This window comes from Anabas testudineus, chromosome 3 (assembly GCF_900324465.2).
Source record: "Anabas testudineus chromosome 3, fAnaTes1.2, whole genome shotgun sequence".
NCBI classification, from domain to species: domain Eukaryota; kingdom Metazoa; phylum Chordata; class Actinopteri; order Anabantiformes; family Anabantidae; genus Anabas; species Anabas testudineus.
In genome coordinates, this window is record NC_046612.1 from 18,498,882 (window position 1) to 18,520,995 (window position 22,114).

The following is a 22,114-nucleotide window of genomic DNA, read 5'->3' on the forward strand; positions in this document are numbered from 1 at the left end:
TGAAATAATGTAAAACTAACCAAAGTAATAATAAATTAAAATTGACTAAGTACCGTAATTAACTCATGAAATTCAGATATTGTTTTCGAGTCGTAGTTCAACAGAAGCTTTTGAAAAACAAACTAATAAAATTGGCCTGGACAAAACTTTAATATTTAAAATAACTTCTCCATAGGGACATTATTTAAACAAGTGTGTCCTGTAATTAGCATCACAGCTGTCTTCACACTTGTAATCAGTCAGTCTGCCTATTTAAAGGGTAAAAAGTGGTCATTGTGCTGTTTGGTATCATGGTGTGTACCACACTCAACATGGACCACAGAAAACTAAAGAGAGAGTTGTCTCAGAAGATTAGAAAACAAATGATAGACAAACTTATTAAAGGTAAAGGCTGTAAGAACATCTCCAAGCAGCTTGATGTTCCTGTGACTACAGTTGCACATATTACTTTAATGTCCACGGGACTGTAGCCAACCTCCCTTGATGTGGCTGCAAGAGGACAGTCGATGACAATGAAAAGAAGACTGTACCTATTGTGAAACACAAAGGAGGCTTGGTTATGTTCTGGAGCTGCTTTGCTGAAATCTGTGCAGGGTACAATGAAATCACAATATTATCAAGTCATCCTGGAGGATAATGACCCAAAACACACACAGTGAACATCTGTGGAAAGAGCTGAACCATACAGTCTGGAGAAGGCAGAAGGTGCAGAAGTCCTAATAAGAGTTCCAGAAATCGCATGATTACAGCGATGGTCTCAAAACGTTGTGCCACAATTATTAAAGTAGGGGTTTATTTTTGTCCTGGCCTGTTTCATTAGTTGGTTTTCTTTTTTTCCATCATCGTTCTCTTTTAACCCTGGTGATATGACCAGTGAGGAAACTAATAAGGATTTTAACTTCTCATTTCTCAGTTTGCTTCCCTGGCACTAGCTGCTGGTAAATCTGGCATTCTGAGAGACACCTAGAAGGATTTTCATATCAACATGTTTCTATATAACTTGAATATAAATAAATCAAGACCACATACATGTGAAGGGCATTTACTAAGATACTGTATACCTGCAGACAGTTACAGAGATCTCATTTTGCTGTGTGAGAAACATAAAGACATTATATGTAGGTTATTCAATAGTCACTAGTATCAGTTAATACTGTCTAGTTCTTTCATGGATTAATTATGATTGCTTATATTATTGAAACTTGTGATAAAACCTGAATCCTTTTTAGTTATTTCAAAATATATGTTTTATTTAAAACATACTTATAGTGTATTATCTTTCCATGTGGAGGCCAAAAAACAAAGGAGTAAATATGAGGATAACTCAGCAGCTGACAAAAACAAAAAAAGACTATCTTGTCATTTTCATTTTATGTTCAATTATCTCACTAGTAAAACATCAAAAACACATATTTCACAAACAAATAAACTTACTACTACTAATGACTATAGGTAACCATATAGAGAACCATAGGGAAACAAAGTATATGTAATACACATGAGAGAACGATAATTAGAATAGCTCTTTGAACTCTGACCCTATGTGCTGACCTCATATTTACTGAGTAGCCTCCATAATCTGGTCCAGTGTTTGTGCCTTAACACTCTGTGGATCTCTCTCTCTCATAGCTGGAGTCTGCTTGATATCTTTAAAAAAGAGGGTGGGGGGTTCACACTACTCGACTGACTTGACACCCATGTTACACATGCATTATATAGAAGATTTTCAGAGATAGTATTGAACTACTCTGTTTTACTCCCTTTATGACAGCAACTTCCCTTCTTTCAAAAATGTTTCACAGTGTTATAGGTATGGGATGATGTGCTGTATGTAAGTTCAGTTCATAGACTTAATAGTCTGGTAAGATTAGCAGTAGCGACACCTAGTGGCCAGTTTCTGAAACCAAACACTGCTCTGACAAAGTTAGATCCTCCAGGTTCTTAGTATTTTATCACATTAGATGTGGAAATCAAGAGTTGTCTGCACGTCTGGTAAAGTGGATAAAAAGAAGTTGTAGGAGAAGAGAAGGCACTGGTGGAGTTCATTTAATTTTCCAGAATGAAAAACAGGTCAAACTGGAATAGCAAGACGCTCACACGTTTCTGTTTTGTTTTTTTGTGAGAGCCTTCTGTGTGTGTGTGTGTGTGTGTGTGTGTGTGGTGTCACCAGCTTTCTATCAGTTTAATTGCATGACAAGAAAGATGCTGATGACAGCAAAAAAAAAAAAACTATAAAAACTGGCCTACTGTGGTTAAGTCTGCAAGTGGGAAGTAAGTTGAGCTGTCAGGACTGTGCATGAGTCCTGCTCAGAAGTGCCTCATCTGTTCTAATCCCCAGCAGCTTCACAGGCTACAGGGAATAAGTTAAGTGAGACAAACACAGATGGAAAGAGATTAAACACTCCTATACCACACACAGATATAAATGAATCCAGGTTAAATGCGAGTCAATCTTGGATGTATTAGGAATTCACTGCCTAGTTTGGGAATAAATTAAAGACCACTGATCCCTTGTGGTCAGCAAGAGGAGTGTCAGTATTTTAATTAAAATCGACTTAAGCTTATGTGCAATCAAATTCTCCCACACTATAATATATAGTGCATTTAGAAAGCCACTGGTATACGTGTCTTATTAGAAAATATTAGCGCACATTGTTACTGTAGAGCCCATTTTAGTGTCATAGCTGCCCTGTCGGCATGCTAACACTAAACAAAGCAGAAATCACGTACTGTTCGTGTGGTGGATGCATAGTTTACGGGCTGATCGCGTTTATTATTAGGAAGTTAAACAAAGTGCACATGTGCCCGGTGGCTCCGCCTCGGCATGTGACAGTGTGCTGGCTGAGTCAGCCGGCTCGTCATGCAGCGTCAGTCTGGAGTCGCACAATTATGAAAAAGCATCCTTCCGTTGGAGCTGCAGCCGAAGCGGATCTCATTAACGTCCACCGGGCTTTCCTTCCAAGGCTAACCGAGAGCACCGCCGATAGATGGATAAAAGCCACGACGCAGCTCTTCCTGAGTCTCAACGGTGAAGAGAATGGTACGTGAGCAGCCACTTGGCCTCCTCTGGGTTTGATAGTGTCGTCAAATTGGCGCTGACGATCGTCGTGACTGATCACACACACACACACACACACACACACACACACACGCTGCCTCCCCGTTTGTCAGACACCCTGAGATCCCGGTGGCTGAATGTTGGGCTCGTACGGTAATGAGGAAAGCGTTCACGGTGACACATTGTCAAATCGGAAATCCTCCAACACACACACACACACACACACACACACACACACTCTCTCACTAACACACGGGGGTAACGTTAGCAGGCTAAGTAGCTAGCTCGCTAGCGCTAAGCGCTGCCGTTAAGTTAAGCGAAGCTAACTAGCGTGCTAACGCTCCAGCAGCAGCAGCAGCAGCAGCAGCTGGACTGATGTTAGCAGGACGACGGGGACAGAGCTCCCACCACACGTTTCACAGCAGCTGGCTCTTGTTTAACACACACTGGTGCCAGCTGTCTCAGATGCAGTTGCCAGTAACAAGTCAATGCCACGTTGAGCGTCTGCCCAGTCTGTTTAAACGGAGCGCTGTTTTATATACGTGTCTGGATTCAGTGTCGGGAAAAGTTAAGCGCTGTTGAAATGGTGCGTTCATTATCTCAGACTTCTGCTAAAAAACCGCTGGACGCCCACTCGTGAAATGCTCGCCATGTCGGTGGGAGCTAAAAGTCAGGCCTGCTGCAGACACAGTGGAAGACTTGTCTCAACACGTTAGGGAGAAATGTTTTCTTGCTATTCGTGACAAGCTCGGCCTCGTCCTCCTTTTTTTTTTTTTTTTTCCAGGGATTTCCTGCGCAGTCCTCTTCTCCTGGAGCAGCTCAGGCTAAGAGAGCAGGACAGTCATGATGTACACACACCTTATCATCACGGATGACATCTTCTAGCTATTTCTATTTCATGATTTCTCTTGTCTTACTTATTACACTGTGACAAACCGTATCCAGCCCACTATTACCACATATGTCTTGTTCTTTAAGTTGCCACACTGGCCTCATTGCACATGGAGAGATGACTCAGTCCAAATGCATTTACTTATTTTTTTTTTTTTTTTTTACTTGAGTTTAGTTTTTGGCATCTGATGGGCATCTTTTCTGTTGGTATCCACAATGTAAAACCTAAAGAAACACGCTCAGTTTAGCCTACATCAAGCGGTTTTATTTAGCACATGGGATCTTTGTTGGGGACTGGAAGATGAGGAGAAAATCGTTATGCGCATCTGGGATGGTATCAGATCTCTCGCTATGCTATTTCTCTATTGATATGTGTCTTCTCCGTTTTCGAAGCCTTCTCGGTGAGGCTCTAGAGCAGCTGGTGCCTGTCGTTTGCCTGAGTGTAAAGCGATCTTGGTTCCCACCGTGCTGGACTGAGCTGGTCTCACATGCTGGTCTACCTTTTCATGACTGCCATTCTTGAACTTCTGCTGCTCCCAGTGATATGACAGTAAATTAGGTGATTTGAACTTATGTGAGTTGATCTGTATCACCAATCGGTAATAAAGCTTTATTATTGTTAGTCACAATCTCTTACGTAATGATGGGTGTTTGAACTGTCTGTTCTCTATCAGCTTGTGCTTTAGGGCGCTGTGAGCTGATAGAAAATGGTCTTTGTTGTGCTCCACAATAGACTCTAACTTTACTAGAGTATGTGTATGTACATGTGAGTGTGTGTGTGTGGGGCTGTTTGCACGTTTCAGCCTGCAGAGTGACTGTGGCATGCTCTCTGAGCTCTGTTATCGCATGCTCTAATCTATTTGCACCACACACACAAGCCCATTTGAAGATAACCGATAGTTGTTCCACTGACTCTGGGCTGGGCCCTCAAAAAAATGCTCATAGTATTAATGTGTTGATTTTCATGAATTGAGTTGCTCCCCTGTTGTACTCAATATCTAGCTGACTCACTCCCCATTGCATCTCCTCACTCTGCAGTTTTGAGACTTTTGTGTGCTCCAAACCTCTCGAGGATCACTGGAGGGACCGACAACTTACTACACATTACATTTTGCGCCTTGTTGTTGTATAATATTGAACAGAGGCAGGATTTCTTCTAACTTTTTAGAGTAGTACATCTGTTTGTTATTTAAGCAGTAAGGGTCGGAAACATTAACAGATCCTTAATGCTGTCTCCCAAACTTCGTCTGCTATAACTGGGGTTTTCAGACACACATAACCATGAGTACCAGATTATGAGAAGAAAAGAAGTCAGTCCCATGCTTTACTTTACTAGGCTATACGGCTGCTTGGAGCTCAGGCTGTGCAGTCTTTTGAAAGCTGTGCCCTGGGGCTCAACCGTGAGAGCTGGAGAGCTGTCACACCTTGGTCTCATGACTGTATAAACTGACTTTACGTCTGTTTTCAGCCTTCCCGGAATCTTATCTGAAGGCTATAATGAACTCATTCCCTCCATTTAAGATTCATTTATAGGCCTACATGTCGGAACAACAAATATGCAAGAATTGCAAATTGATAAGGCCCATTTGAGTTTCAGGATGGCACTGTGTTGTGTTTTATGGAGCTTATTTTAAACCTACTTTGACCCCATCAAAAAGATACTTATATTTGTAGCATACTAAGGGATTTAGCCTTGACACAGGTTGTACTGCCCTGAGCTGTAAACCTGAGACTTGGATATGAGCCACATTTAGGTCACCAACATCAGGATTTGATTTGCCTGCCTGCTGGGAGTCTTGCTGTTTGGATTTTATATTTGTAGAACATTACGTGGTCATTGTGATTGAAGTGCGCTGACATTGTGTACTGGTAAATCACCTGTTAGCTTCTTTAAAGTGATGTTAGTCACTTCAGAAAGGAAGGCACGTAACCCCACCTCACGCCATTCATTCATTCTTTTTTTGGATGAATTTGCTACGCACAACATTTTAGTTCGTGCAGCCTCCATTAAAATAAATCAAAGAGACATGGACTCTGCAATTGAGAAATACTATTTTGGAAAGCTTGGAAAGGAAAATGTCTGGATTCGTGATGATTCACTGTTGTTTTGACCTCATGTTTGTTGTTAGGAAAACATAACTTCAGGACTCATCTGGCAGAAGAAAGCCTTCACTTTGGATTGGTATCAAATGACTTGAGCATTGACTCGACCCCCCCCCCCCCCCAAACATCTCTAAAAGTGGCACTTTCAATCAAAAATTGTCCATCAAATTTCAAAACCCGATCAACTTAGGATCATGTGGCACCATGGAAAAAACTGACATTTAAAAAACAGGATAATGATTGTGATGTCTTTCTTTCTAGTAGCCCACCTCTGCTACTATAAATAGTAAAACTGCACACTTACACTATGATGAGACTCATAGTATTAGTAATGAGGAAGTTTATGGCAAAGAAAACTCATAAAAGAAGCTTTAGCTGACCTACAGAGGACGCACCAATTTGTTGTCTGTGCTTATAAATGTAATTGATTGAATATCAAAAAGGTTTGTCTAAACATAACAAAGAATGGGAAATTACTTGAAGCTTTGTCCCAGCTACTGCACTTTGATACCAATTTCCTAAAGCAAATAAAAAACAAATAAAATAAAATGGCTAAATTAATTTAGCTCTTTCTGCTTGTTTGCTGGGAACAGCTCTTCTATTTAGCTGCTGTTCACACTGAAGCGCTGACCCCATAGCCTCCTCTCTTTCTAATGGGTAACAGAATTGCCAGGCCAGATGTTCCCTCACCCCGTATTACGTCAGGCAGAGCCAGAGGAGGAATGATGGGTTGACCTACCAGCCTTGTTACATTGTTGGGAAAATATAGGAAGAACTCAGTTGGCAACGTTTCCAAAGTTCACAGTGTGGGTGTTTTTGTGTTTTGGCTGCTGAAAGGAGGAAGAAAAGGCAACACAATGTCCAACACATTGACTTCTACAAACACCCCACATGCATACATGTTTACCCATAAACAAACTAACAGCATCCCACATAGTTGAAATAACTGAGATGGAAAGGTGCTGGGTTATATTTCCTGTAGGAACGGAACAGTCATAAAACCTGGAGCTCAAAGAAAGATGCCAGAGAGGAAGAGGGAGGTAGCGAGGAAGCAGGAATTGTGTTTGTGTGTGTGTGTGTTTGTATGGCTGACATTGTGAGGACCAGCCATGACTTTTTAACCGTTGGAGTGAGGACATTTTTACAAAGTAAGTTCATTTTAGCCGGACCTCACAATGAGAAGGCCGTTTAAAGAGTAGTTTTAGGGTTAAGACTAGGTTTTAAGGTTAGGGTTAGAATTAGGTTTTGCTAGGGTTAGGGTAAAGTTTAGGGTGAGGCAGTTAGTTGGGAGGGTTAGGGTAAGGCACTACAACAGATGAATAACACTATAACTGCCATACACACTGTGTGTGTGTTTTGGCAGGGGCTCTAAAGTGCTTAGTCTTGTATTGCCTGACATTCTCAGGTACCATGGTTACAGGTTAGCCGAGCACAGTCCTCCTTTATCAGCCTCGTTAAAACTTTGTTGGATCAAGACAGCACCACTCTTCCAGAGTTCAGCTCTGAGGTCTTCCTCAAGTCACAGGGTGTGTCTCATGTATATCCAAAGTCATTCAGGGCATTTACATGCACTTAAGTAACCAGATTACTCAAGTAAGATGATTTATTAACTGTCATGTCAGTGAGAAATGTGTGTTCCATCATCAAGTTAGAGGTTATGAGAAAACAACAGATTTCTCTGCTATTTGCACTGACTGGACTCTTTCATAGTCTAATGCAATCCAATACATCAGCTCTGCCATGAATTCTAGTTTTCCAAGATTATAATTTCTCAGTTTTTGTTGAAACTGTCAGAAAAGTGATAATACTACTATATATTTCCAATCAAAGTCATAGTGGGTGGTGGAGTAAATAACCTTATAAAAGATGATTGCTTATAAAAATGGGATGCTAAATTCTCGAGCTCTAGAGATAGCGGCCCACTGTGGAGGGAGTGTCATGGTTCTGTCTTCTGAAACTGTGCCACGAGTTGCAATTTCAGTCTCAGTTTCATTATTTTATCTTTTTAAGTTTTCCAGTAACCAGGATAGTTAAGTACATTTACAGTAAACTCGTTACCCACTCACAACATTACTTGATTTCTTTGAGTAATCAGGTTAATCGAGTGCATAATCTCAGTGACCTGCAGTACATTTCCATGACCGCACATCTTGATAACAGAACCCTTAAATGTTATGTTGGCTGTAAAGTAAAGTTTATGAACAATAAAGATACTAAAATATTTTATAAACTCTTAAACACATGGAGCTGTACCAATAGTTGTGACCCTGCAAGCAAGTGCCATAGTTTGGAAAAATGCAGGTGCAGCTCATAACATTAATTTGTAACACTGATTTAGTTAAAAAGTGAGCATCGACAAAAATACTATTGTCAGTGCTCACTAATTGGCACATCAAAATCTAAACTACCAATTAAGATTATTAGATAGAGCTGTGTTTACCCTGCTATTACACTGGCTGTATGATAATTACACAGTGGTATAAAGCCACTAAGTTCAGATCCTCTTTGACATCCATAGACGACTGCACAAGAAATTAATGTCATGTATTTTGTACTAACGAAATTATAATGCACAAGAAACATAATGTCAGCTGCTGATCAGACTGTGACTTTTGAAACATTAGTATGAAGAATATCTGTCAATATGCACCTCTCACAGCAGGTTTTAGAGCCTCAGGGGAACTGCTAGTTGGATTTTGTTACCTTTGGACACAACCAGGCAAACTTTACCACTATGTTACTTTCTTTTCTTACTCTTCTTGTTTTTTTTTTTTTTAAAATCTCTAAACTGCCCTCTTCCTGTCATAGCTGTGCATGTGGACTTTTTGGGGAGTTCAGGACTATTACTAACCTACCATCATTTTTGTTTTCAACTCTAAATAAGTGTCTTTGATAACTGGGTACTTTTCTAAACTGTGTGATTACCTGAGGTGTTCAGGGCATGATCCAGCAAAAAAATAAAAATAAAAATAAAATAAAATCCATATTGAAAAGAATAATAATTCCTACTGTGAGAGATAATCATTTTAACATGCAGAAAACGCAGTCAGCAGATCATCACCTAGGTCACAGTATATTAAAATTTTCAGGCAGGCTGTTTATAGAATAAAAATCCAGCAAAGACGCCAAACCAGCTGCTTTTGGAGGGAATTATAGGTGTCGGCATAAAAAGCAGTAAGATGGCAAATTAAAGTGAAATCACACTATTTAACGTTTCTGAGATTTGAGACGGTCTATTAAAACCTGACTTCATTTTGCTGTACACTTTTGTCGTTTAACGCTGTATAATGCTTTACTCATACAAATTAATATCTAAATCTGCATAACTGTGGGCTCACCACCAACTGCATGAATCACAGTTGGTGGCGTGTTTTCAGTTGACAACTAGGTATATATCATTGAGGCCTCTGCCCATCCTTTAATCCTCTCGCACACCCCCACCTCCCTCGCCCTTTTCTCAGCAGCCTAGGTATAATATCTAGTTTGTCTCAGACACATTCATCTGCCCCCTGAGTGGCTTCTTACAGATTAACAGTGGATGGAGTTTGGAGGCTGCAGTTGCTCACTGATCACTCAGCTTTTAACTAAGGCCACTTCTGTACGGTAACGGCGTCGCTGCAGACTTGGAGAGCTGTATGGGAATTGCTCTGACATCTTCAGCGACACAGAGACGGAGAGAAGTACAGTGATTTGTTTCTGATGATCCTATGGTCAGGGCTGACTGTGGTTTGTCCAGGAGATGCATGAAGGAGCCTTGGTATGTTTCTGTACAAAGCCCTTAAACACAGAGATGAAGAAGAGGACATCCAGGTACATACTCAGTGGCTTGGTGACACTGCTCGAGCAGTAGAATGACTAGTGTGCTTTGGTTGTTTCTTTAAACCTGCAGTTTGTGGTAGATAGAGTGAAACCTGGGACTCTAGCAATAAGACTGTAACCAATGTATGTCTGATTGTTACGGATATATATATATATATATATAAGCATAGATTGAATTCCAGACATATGATTCTGAATAACAGTGAAAAAAGTTTGGTCCCTAACCTCTGACTTTATCTACATGCAAACGTTGTGAGGATCAGTGCTCCAGCAGAAAATGACTAGTTGGTAACAGCCTGGTTCCCGACATTTCCATCAGGAATAGTTGAAAAGCTTTGGTGTAAAGCAGGTCGTGCTTGTGGTATTTGTAAGTTTCTTTCTTTGTGCTGGGAGAGATTAATGTTGCTAATCTCTTGCGGGTCCCTCTAAGCTATACTGGGGGTACAGTGAGGAATGAGCCTTTAATTGAAAATTCCTGTGACATAAATCCTTGCTTTGATAAAATTGTGATGATAATAATGTGATTATTTTTGCATTAAACTCAGGTTTACACCTATAGCCAGTGTGCCTCTTGAACCACGGTTATACTGTCATGTTTAATTGTTTTATGCATTAAAACTAAGGTATTCTAATCTCATTGAGTTTTATATACTAAATCCTGGATTAAGGGTTTACAAGGGTTTTCCTAACTGAAGTAAGATGTAAACTTACCTAAACTTTTTTCACTTGATTTACTTGTGATTTGGAAACTACAGTGGATGTAGTACCTGCATACTCAGTTACTGTACACAGGAGCATTGCTTTCAATGTCAACAAGTTGATTAGCAGCTTGAATTACTTCAGTGCAAAGTAACAAATTATGCTGTAGACACAACCTCAAGGAGCATCGGTTGCTGTCCATTGCTCACAGCTGTTTCTCTTTTTTTTTTTCACAGTCCCAGAAACCCTGGATAGAAAGGACTTTCAACAAGCGGGAATGTGTATACATACTTCCAGTGTCAAAGGACCCCCACAGGTATGTGCTTAGTGGACTGTAGCGTGCCTTGTGGTGATAGCCATAGAAATGGTGTAATTGTATGGTGCGTGTTAAAGTAGGCCCAAACCCTAACTATTACTCTGCAAGGAGTAAATGAGTCTGTTTCCACATAATTTAATGTCTGTGTCTGTCACTGTAATTACAGCGTTAAAAAGGTGAAGACCAGTGATGAACCTGTGTATCATATTACAGTGGCTTCAGAAAGTAATCAAAACCTCTTGTTGTGTATACTTTTATTTATTTTTTTATTAAAATTGCAGTCACCAACCAGACAAAGTACAAACATCTTTAGAATTAAAACTAGAAAACAAAAAACTGAAGTCAGACCCTTAAGTCATTTCCCAATTGAAACCCCTTTGGCAGCAGTTCAATTTTTGTGTGTTCTTGAACAAGTCTCTACTAGCTTTGCGCACCTGGATTACCTGCAGTATGTCCCATTCTTCTTGCTTGTCTAAAACTCCATCAGATTGATCGGGAAATATCTGTGAACTGCCATCTTCAGCTCTCTCACAGATGTTGTGTGAAGTCAACGTCTGGGCTTTGATCATTTAAGGACAAGTCTGTGACTGTCCTTAAATGATTACAGCATTTACTTGACTGTACAGTATGCTTCAAGTCATTGTCGTGCTGAAAATTGTTACTCCAGTCTCTGGCCACTTTTAGATGTTCTTTCAGTATTTGGCTGCAATCATCCAATCAACCTCAGTTATGCTGTCCCTGTTGCTGAGAAGTGCTCCCACAGCACTACCAAGCTGTGGGTATTAGTCAGATGAAGAGTTCTGTTTTTAGCTCTATTTCTCATAATTTTACTTCTGCTCTCAGAAGTCCTTTAAATGCTTTTTGGTAAACTCCAAGCTGGCTATTATGTATGTATGTTTTACTGTACTCAAAGTAATTTTAATCTTCCAACTACTTTACTGTAAAGGTCTGATTTAGAGAGTGCTGTTGAGGTAGTTGTCCATCTAGCAGGTTTTCCCATATTTGAGTCCAGTCAAGGTGTGTGTGTATGCGTGCACATGTCTTTATTTCCATGTGTGAACAAATTTAGCTTAAATAGTATTCTTGTGAGGACATTTTGGTTATGTGAGGACATTTAAGCCGGTCATCACCAGTTCAAAGAGGGTGTTCAGGTTAAGATGCGTTTTTAGGGTTAAGGTTAGGATTAAGTTTAGTTTTAGGCATTTAGTTGTGATAGTTATAGGGTATGGGGCTAGGGAATGCTTCATATCATTAAGTGTCCTCACAAATATAGTGAGACAATCTGATGTTGATTCATTATATTTTTTTATTGATTGTTCAATTTATCAGTAGAATTATTGGAAACTACAAAGCGGTGCTGAAATTGTATAGAAGGCTTCTTATTGGTTTTGCACACAGGCCACAAATTCACATCATGCTGTGCTACCAGCAACTATAAACCTTCTTCTACTCACCAGGGAACAGACCAAAAAAATACAAAAGCATATAGTACAGGTAGTATTCCTACAGTTATATGTATTTACTGTTTACCAACCATCTTTCTGAGAAAGAGGTTTCTGTTTTTAGTTAGACTTCCAGTCACTTCACCAGTTACTTCCTCTCTTCTTGTAAAGTCACAATGATATTAGGGGCCTTTTTTTTCCTGTTTTCTTTCACATCAATTATTTGCCACTGGCTTTACTTCACTTGCAACAATATGTGCTGTAGCTTGTAGATGATTCAGAGATGTTAGTGAACATACACCCATTTGACCTTAGGACGAAGGCCTGCATGTGACTTTGATCAAAGTGAGAGTCCCCTTGACAGGTTTCATAACTCTCTTGGTTAAAGGCCAGTCTAACTGGGCTGCCTGCCCAACTGACAGATAACTTTCCTTAATGTCACTAAACATCTTTGTCTATCTCTGGGAGCTTCTTTATCACTAGGCAAGATCAAATCAACTGTGCGTGTATCATGTCCTTTACATGTATGTGGCCTGAATTTATTTATACTCAAATTAACGATTGAATGTGTTGATGTTAATTCCCTTCTAGATGCCTTCCAGGATGCCAGATTTGCCAGCAGCTAGTCCGGTAAGTATTTGGTCTTTGTGTGAATGAGTCTGTCACATGTCAGGATTAGCCTGAGAGAGTACATACTAACCGGTTACTGAACACAAGGAAAAAAAAAAAGGCAAGTTCCTTTTTCTCACTGTTAATTTCACTGAACAACAACCCTCCTCAGGAAACAATTAACTTCCAGGCTTTGTCTGTCCGGATGCTGATCCTTCACTGACGTAATTAAATAGTTGAGAAAACACAAACACTTGGGTTTGTGATTAATTGTAATAGTAACACTTGAAGCTAAGATAGACAGATAGTCTTAAAATCTGTGTCATCGCAGTTAGGTTTTTGTATATACATTTTATTTTATTTTATTATCTAGCTAATATGTTTATGATATGATGTATTTGTGCATTTGAAACAATAATGTTGAAATACAGATGTGGGTCAATTACTTTAGGCTTTCTTATCCTGTATGGCACAGTTTGCAGTTTCCAGTGATAGCAGGGAAGACTTAACCATTTCAAAGTGTTACAATATAAAATTCATTCATTCTCATTTGTCCCTTCTTATTATTTTCTTTAAAAAACTATAATCTGACATGTTTTACATAGTTTTTTTTTTTTTTTTGTCATGATCGTATTCTGCTAAACCATAAACTAAACAATGGCTAAACTAAATACAGAAAATGTGTTATTGTACATAAATGACAGTGATTCTGTCCATCTCAAGGTGCTGCTGTGGCCGGCTGGTGCGGCAGCATGTTGGCTTCACAGCCAGCTTGGCCACGAAGTACTCGGACGTGAAGCTGGGTGAAAACTCGACCCTGCCCATGCCTGAACTGGAGGAATGGTCAGTGGAAAAACACACAGAGGAGAGTGCCACGGACGCCTATGGTGTCATCAACTTCCAGGGAGGGTCTCATTCGTACAGAGCCAAGGTGGGCAGCAAATTCCTCTCTGCTGCAGGAAATGGTTTTCATATTAAATATGTGTTTTGTGCTGTATAGTTGTAAGTAGTTTAGTTCAGTTTGCTAAATTAGTACTATTGTGTTGAATTCTGTTTGCTTATGTTGATAACAAAGTGCTAATAGCACATGGAAAAGGATCATGGGAAATCTGTCCTGAGTGTTCTTTACTGATGTCTTCGGATCTTCTAGAAACAATATTGATATTAAAAAGACCAGGATTTTTTTTTTATATTTAAACCAATTATTCTAACATTCTTTTTAAAATGCCTGTGTGTTTTGTGACTTTTCTTGTCTCTGTGAAATGTGGGCAGTATGTACGTTTGTCCCACGACTCGCGGCCGGAAAGTGTCCTTCGGTTAATGCTGAAAGAGTGGAATATGGAGCTTCCTAAGATCCTCATCTCTGTCCATGGAGGAGTTCAAAACTTTGAGCTGCACCCTCGCATCAAGCAGCTGGTGGGCAAGGGCCTCATCAAAGCTGCAGTTACCACTGGGGCCTGGATTCTCACTGGAGGCGTCAACACAGGTATGCAGAACGTTTCCCTGCTGAATGTGTAGTGTGAGGAATTTTTTTCTGCTTTTAACCTTCTACCGGTGGAACTATGGCTAGGGGATAAACCTATAAGGATATCTGTTGGGAAATAACTCTTCGACTGGTCGATATAACTTCAGTGGAACCCATTCCATCCATGTTTTGACGTGAAAAGCCAGTTATGCTAATGTTTTGGCTAATGTCGCCGTACACAGCAGTAGGTCAGGAGCAGGAGTGAGATAAGAGAAAATGCAGACAGACACTGCCCAAGGCTCAAAAGATAATGTTGAGAAGAGGAGCATGTTTTTACAAAGAAAGATAATACCATCAATCTTTTTACCATCTGAAGCAGTACCATCATTTAGAGCAGTCCCAATGCGAGACTTTACAGTCTTTACCCTCCATCCAATTCACTGCTGCCCAGCTCAAGATGATTAATCGCGTTTGAGCTCTTTAACCATGCTCCAAACTCATCAAGTGATGTGTCTGGCAGAGCTGGGGACATGTGCCCCAGCAGAGTTTGTTAAGTGCAGTGCTCAATGAGGTCAGTATCGCAATGGATTATATTCTCTATATGTCCTGGTGTGCTGTTTTCTCCTTTAGCAGAGGTATGACAAACACTGTAGTGGCAGGGAGGCACATAAGGCTCACACTCCATCAGCATGTCTACGCTTCCATCCAGTAAACTCCTTTGGGAGAGATATATTAGCATATTGGCTCTTCTAGATGACTGGGCTCTCCCTGCTTATTCTCTAGAGCTTGTATAGGAGCAAACGGCACAAGTTCTGTCTTACATTTAGGCTCTCAGCTTCTCAGTGAATGTCCAGAAAATTTTACTGATTCAGAGTCATTTCATTTGTCTGCCACCAGCTGAGGGCATCTGCTGCATTACAGAGCTCCTTTGCTCTTTTTCAGCTACAATATAAGCTGCAATTCCAAACATTTGCAACTACAGTACTGGACCTGATGCCAACTATGGTGGCTATTTAGGATTCAAGTATTTCTACTCTAGATTTCTTCTCAATGGCTGTGTGCATCATGTCACCTTCACATGAGGTTGTCATTGTTTCCGTCTTGCACGTCTCTCCTGCCCTGGAGAGAACTCGGCTCGTTATGTTGGGGTTCTCCTACAGGCTCTGTGTAACAGTTCAACTTTGATCAAGTTGGCAAATTCTGACTGTAATGGCTCTAACCTGAATGAAAATAATCTTAACACAATTTTATAGATGTAGTCGCCAAACACCATTTACTTTCCAAATCTACAGCCTTACAAATATTAATTGAAGATTCCTCTAAAATAAAACTCACGCCTATACTGATGCGCTGATATAGCAAATGTTATAGAGCAGTGCTGGTCTCTAAGCGTGTCATTTGGCCAATTGTCATAGTTGAGGTGTGTCTGCAACCATCAGCAGTTAAGTTAAGATGGTGTGGTCTGATCATAGTGTTTAAATCATTACTCACAGGGTCAATTACCCAGACCAGTGATTAATTTTAATGCTCTGGCACTCTGAACAGATAGGATGGTCTCCTGACTCACAAATTATGGCTAAATACATGAGAATTGTGGTTTATAAACAGGACTAATTCCATGACCACAGGTGTCATTTTGTTTACAAATGCACAATTTTTTTTCTTAAACATGATTAAGCATGTTTGATTGCATACTGCAAATACAGTAGAGTTTTCTGCATTAATTTGTCATAAAGTGTGATCTTATCTTCATCTAAGTCAAGAGTATTAACAAATATAATGTGCCCAAAATAATAACAAAAACAATTCTGATCTTTTATGGATTTATTGAGGAAAAACCATAAAACATAATAGTGCTAGTGGAAAAAGTATGTGAACCCTTGGAATCATGACCTTTAAAATTTTCAATTGGAAAATTATTTGGAGGGTGTGGACTAGAGCTACTTAGACGGACCGAAAAAAACTCTTTTTCTACAGTTAGGCCAACAATCTACAAATGGAGACACTTTGGGACTGTGGATACTCAGTATTTTGCAGTATTAGCAAAATGTTTTGTAGACCGTTAAATCTCAGAATTTAATATTTGGAAAGAACACATCTGGTGTAAAAAGGACACAGCATATCATCATGAAAACATCATCCCAGTCGTGAGGTATGGTGGAGGAAACATCGTGATTTGGGCCTGCTTTGCTGCAGCAGAACCTGGCCAGCTTGCAGTGATTGGGGCTGCATATTATATTTCTTTTTACTTCTGACTTAAATGACGATGAGATCACATTTTATGACAAATTAATGCTGAAAAAACACTCACTGAATTTTGAGTGAAAAAATATTAAAAACGTGAAATGTTTATTCAATGATTTGCATCCGTTCCACAGGTGTGGCAAAGCATGTGGGTGACGCTCTCAAGGAGCACTGTTCGAGATCGTCAAAGAAAATCTGCACTATTGGGATCGCACCATGGGGAGTCATTGAAAACAGAAACGATCTCATTGGCAGAGATGTAAGATAAAGTTCTTACTATGTCATTTGCAATAGCACAATATTACGTCAAAAGATGTTTTTTACAGCAAGTTCTAAGAAACATGATAAGCTCTCTATGTAACATAAAAATTGTTTATTTAGCTTTAGTTCTGACTGTTTTTCACTCTCTCTCCTTCCCTCTCTGCAGATTATTGCTCCATATCAGACACTACTCAACCCTCTCAGCAAACTGAACGTTCTCAACAACCTGCATTCCCATTTTCTTCTGGTCGATGATGGGACGGTGGGCAAATATGGTGCTGAGGTCCAACTGCGTAGAGATCTCGAAAAGCATATCAACCTCCAAAGAATACATGCACGTAAGAAAAACAGGAGTTTTAAGTATTTGAATCTTCTGAGTTGCCTAACATTGTTTCTGTGCCACAAAAAGTAAAAAATATCATGGAGTCTTTATTGGTGTTACTCATGTACTGATCATTACCAAAATGGCCCATTACATTATTGAAATATGTGGTTGTTAAAAAACATTGCCAGTCTTTTATTTTTTAAGAAGAGAAGAACTAGAACAAGAACTGGTTATGCTTTGTCAATTACCTGCTAATAGTGTGAATTCTTCACAATATTGTCACTTTTAAATTCCCTGAAGTGTTAACAATTGACAAGTACTCAGAAGTGAGCATGAAGGCAGTAATACCCACAGAGTGGAACATAACTTCACTTCTTTGAGTTTGAGTGGTCACACATCATTGCCCAGAGACAAGGACAATTAATTATTATATATTATTATTAATTAATAATATACATGCAAATGCTGCAGTGATTTAAACTAAAAAACCTATACACAAAGCAAATTAACAACTCCATTTTGTATTTTTCCAAATGTAATTTCCACCTCAGGGGAAAAACAATAAACTACAAGGGGCAAACAATGTTCAAGTTACTCTAAAGGGCATTTCAATTTGTTAAATTTGACTGTAGTCAATGCAGTTGACGGCTTTCTTTCCTCTTGCCAGTTTGTGCTGGTTCTGACAGGTTAATAATGCTGATGTACCCTAGATAAGGAACTTGATGTACTTAAGCTACAAAAATGGGAAGCAAAATGTTCGTAAAATTTCGTGAGCATTTTAGCCTTTTATTTAGCGGTTGGCAGTGAAGAGCCAGACAGGAAACATGGGATGACAGAGAGGGTACGATAACAAACAAATAAGGACCAACCAGACTCTAACGGGGATTGTTGTGGTTATGTGGCATGCCATGTCACCATCCAGCTACCACAGTGCTCCAAAATAAGAAGCAAGTTGAAAGCATGTCGGCCTTGAGGCAGGTTAACCCCGCCTGTGCATGAGATATGGAAAGCATTTAATTAGACAGCAGACGGCCCTGGATCACAACCTTTGCGTGCATATAGTCTAACTGTTCATTATAACTTACCTGTGTTAAATTGCTATGACGTTAGAGCCTATTTTAAAATGCTCACATAGCTAATAACAAATCAAAATTAGAAAGGCGTAAACATTGTGGAGTCATTTTGTCTTTGCCTGGTGGGAACGAGGTGATAACAGTGAGCAGTGTGCTATTATCTCAACCTCTCAAACTGTCACTTGGGTGGACATGTAAAGGGGGAGATTGGAGCTAAATGAAGTAATGTCACATAAACCTAAACTTTTTTGTAGGTATTGGTCAGGGTGTTCCTGTCGTGGCCCTGATCTTTGAGGGAGGTCCCAACGTAATCCTGACTGTGCTGGAGTACCTTCAGGAGAGCCCTCCTGTCCCAGTGGTCGTGTGTGAGGGGACCGGCCGCGCTGCTGACATACTGGCCTACGTCCACAAGCAGACCGAGGAGGGGGGGTAGGACAAAAACACACAGAGGACAAATGTGGGAGGGAGAGAGGCATTGAATGATGTGGTTGGCATGGCAAAGCCATATCTTTACAATTACTGTTTTAGTGGTATTTTTTTTTAGTCAGCAGTAGTCAGATGACAGGAAAGGAGACACAGTAATGATAATTGCTATGAACGAGGAACCTTCATGAGGACTGAAGAAAATGAAATGATGTCAGAGTTTTAGCAAAAGTGTTATTATTTTTCAGACGTGTAGATAAAAATAGTTGAATTAAGTAACTGTAATAATTAACAGTGTTCTGGACAGTGATGTTTTTTCCTTTGATGGCAGCGTCGTTGGTGGCACTGATCTATTTCTGTCCCAGAAGTTTTCAACCACAGCCCAGTCTTTTAAGGGACCCGAAGATCTAACTGTAATCATGTTGTACTGTAATTGTTCAACAGCGGCCTTCCTGATGGTGTGGAGACTGACATCATCGCAACCATCAAGAAAACCTTCAACTTCAGCCAGAGCGATGCCATCCATCTCTTTCAGACTCTGATGGAGTGCATGAAGAGTAAAGAACTGGTACACTGATGCTCATTCTTTTTTAATTACATAGAGTATTATAATCATTTTGCTTCATTTCTAATTATTCACATTTGAATTGCAGCAGTAATCCCACAAAGATTAGCCATTTATTAAAAAAAAAAAAGTCCTGGAAACCAATCATAAAAGCTTGAGTACAAGTGAGAGGAAATATAGAGGCTTTCAACTAAATTAACCATATTTTTCTTTAGAAATTGATGTATTACATTTCACAAACTCTTTAAAACATCTGGATATTGTCTGTGGGAACATGATAATAAGTGCTATCTTGTTTCTTGGAAAACAGATCACTGTGTTTCACATCAGCTCCGAAGAGCACCAGGACATTGACGTAGCCATACTGAGAGCTTTACTCCAAGGTTAGTATATGACTTCTCTCCAACCCCATGTGCCCCCTCACCTCCCCTCGAGGTTGTTGGCATTGGAAGATTAGGATTTCAAGACTTTGTAATGTTTTCATTCTGATATAGATATGCTTTGAGAACAGTGTTCCCCCCTGTGTGCCCTTCTGTGTCTGCTCCTGAGATCATGTTGCCCGCATTCACAGGGCCTCTTTATTCCAGTATTGTCGGTCAATAAGCTGGATGTCTCTCACTTGTATCCCTCCTTCTCTGTGCAGGCTATTCAAGGAAAAGAGTTAAGACACTCTAAACACAAACCGAGGATTGTGACTGAAATGCCCACTTGGGCAAATATTTGTTATTTCAAGTAAAATTAATTTTAGTGAAACTCGGCCTCAAAAGCTCTCTGGGGTAAAAATGCTTTCAAGTCTTTAAAGAAAATTGAGTGCTTCTCAGAGATCTTTCCATTTTACACTATTGTACAATTCGCTTAGCAGGCTGGATGTAAAATGGGAATGTTTAAGGAGTGGGATTAATATTAAATACTGTTAAATGCTGCATATACTGAATTAATCTTTATGCTGAAGAACTGATTTTTATGAAGACTCACTGCCACAGTATGACATTTTCACTGAGATAATGAGATCATGATTCAGATGACTTCTAGAAAATAGAGCTGCAGACTGAACAGGGTTGTATACTGTAGTGTATTCTACTGTGTTTTGCTTTTGTATATATTTGGCTATATTTCTTCTCCCTCTAAACCTGCCAGCTGGTTAATTGGAAATGCATTCTTCAGGCTTTATTTGTCTGGGAATTTATCTCTCCTTGTGTGCTTACACATGAGTCTACCTTTGTATTTCAGGCACAAATGCATCTTCCTTCGATCAGCTGGCCCTGACTTTGGCCTGGGACCGTGTTGACATTGCCAAGAATCACGTGTTTGTGTACGGACAGCAGCTCCTGGTACGTTTATGTGTTTGTTTGTTTGTTTGTTTGTGTGTGTGTGTGTGTGTGTGTGTGTGTGTGTGTGTGTGTGTGTGTGTGTGTGTGTGTGTGTGTGTGTGTGTGTGAGCCACAGCTTACAGGCATATTTGCTTAGCTCAGCAGCTTGGCTTACCCAAAAGGACCCCTGAGTCTCCGCTGACCACAACAGTCAGTCTGAAGAGCCAGGGGACTGCACTTGGGCAGTCTTTTGTGAACTACTTGTCTTGACTGTAACTTGAACCCTATTACAGTTGTCTTTATAAGCTGCTCTCAGCGCTTATGTTTATTTTTAAACTTGGGAACTCCTCGCCCTTGTATGAATGAGAGTATAGATAATATTTATTTAGATTAGATTCTGTGCGTGTATGCGTGTGTGTGTGTGTGTGTGTGCTTGTCTTTTTTTTTTTATACCTTGTATTTTTGGTCCTCTCACTCATTGTGTTTTTTTTGTAAATAATAATTTGCTATAAAAATATGCCTCATAACAGCATGTTTGCATTCTTTTGTGTGTATAGGTGAGCTCTCTGGAGCAGGCGATGTTGGATGCACTTGTGATGGACAGGGTGGATTTTGTCAAGTTGCTCATAGAAAACGGAGTGAGCATGCACCGTTTCCTAACAATCAGTCGGCTGGAGGAGCTCTATAACACGGTAACATTGTGAAACATCATGCACCTGTCACAAAAAAGAGACTAAAAGAGAACATGCCATTTTTCCCCTTACTTAAGTCTTGGGTTTCTTTCATAGTATGCTTCAGGTCATTGTTAATCTGCACTTTGAAGTGCCATCCAATGAGCTTTGCCTGAGTCCAAGTAGATAATCATCCTGCTGCTTTTATCAGCGATCACATCATCTGTAAATACCACACCTTTGGCAGCCATCCATGCCCACACCATGAGAGTACTACAGTAGGCTTCAGAGACGAGGAGTTTTCTTTACATTAGCAGGTCCTTGCACTTTCCAAAATCTTTCCTTCTCCTCCAGGTGCTGCAGTAACCCTCTGCATTGTGAATTCCTCCCCATAAATGTTGACCTTGATACAGATATGCCTGCCCTCTGTGGGCTCATCTGACTGACTGTTGGGAAAGGGTTCTTCTTTACCAGGGAAAGAAATCTTCTGTCTGTTTTTCCAGGCCCTTTGGATTTCCTAAGCCTGCTCAAGCTTTCTTTCTCATAATCTATTGAATAATTGATATGATGTTTTTGGTATCTCTCTGATGGCTATGTTTTTTTGTTTGTTTTTTTTGTTTTGTTTTTTTTTTTTGTTTTTGACAGCTTGTGACTCTTTGGACTTCATATTGACAGTTAACAACAACAACTTCCAAATTCAAATAACACTAGAAATCACATTTTACCTTAGATCTTCTTTGTTTTTAATGAATTAATGAAGTAATACATACATAAATAGTTATGGAACAGCTGAGTAGCCATTTTTTTCCAATTACTTTAGAGCCCCTGAAATCTGGAGTC

At 39.8% G+C, this 22,114-nt stretch overlaps 1 protein-coding gene across 2 annotated transcripts in view; it reads left to right on the forward strand.

Moving 5' to 3' along the window:
- The first annotated feature begins 2,848 nt into the window (after positions 1–2,848).
- Positions 2,849–22,114, forward strand: part of trpm7 (transient receptor potential cation channel, subfamily M, member 7) — a 37,973-nt gene continuing 18,707 nt past the window's right edge. For both annotated transcript variants that reach the window (XM_026378947.1, XM_026378948.1), the window contains exons 1-12: positions 2,849–3,040; positions 10,807–10,886; positions 12,920–12,958; positions 13,661–13,868; positions 14,210–14,423; positions 16,781–16,905; positions 17,074–17,245; positions 18,560–18,734; positions 19,173–19,296; positions 19,604–19,676; positions 20,524–20,624; positions 21,161–21,295. In XM_026378947.1, the coding sequence (XP_026234732.1) occupies positions 3,038–3,040; positions 10,807–10,886; positions 12,920–12,958; positions 13,661–13,868; positions 14,210–14,423; positions 16,781–16,905; positions 17,074–17,245; positions 18,560–18,734; positions 19,173–19,296; positions 19,604–19,676; positions 20,524–20,624; positions 21,161–21,295 (1,449 nt within the window). In that variant the 5' untranslated portion in view covers positions 2,849–3,037. The remainder of the gene's footprint in view (positions 3,041–10,806; positions 10,887–12,919; positions 12,959–13,660; positions 13,869–14,209; positions 14,424–16,780; positions 16,906–17,073; positions 17,246–18,559; positions 18,735–19,172; positions 19,297–19,603; positions 19,677–20,523; positions 20,625–21,160; positions 21,296–22,114) is intronic.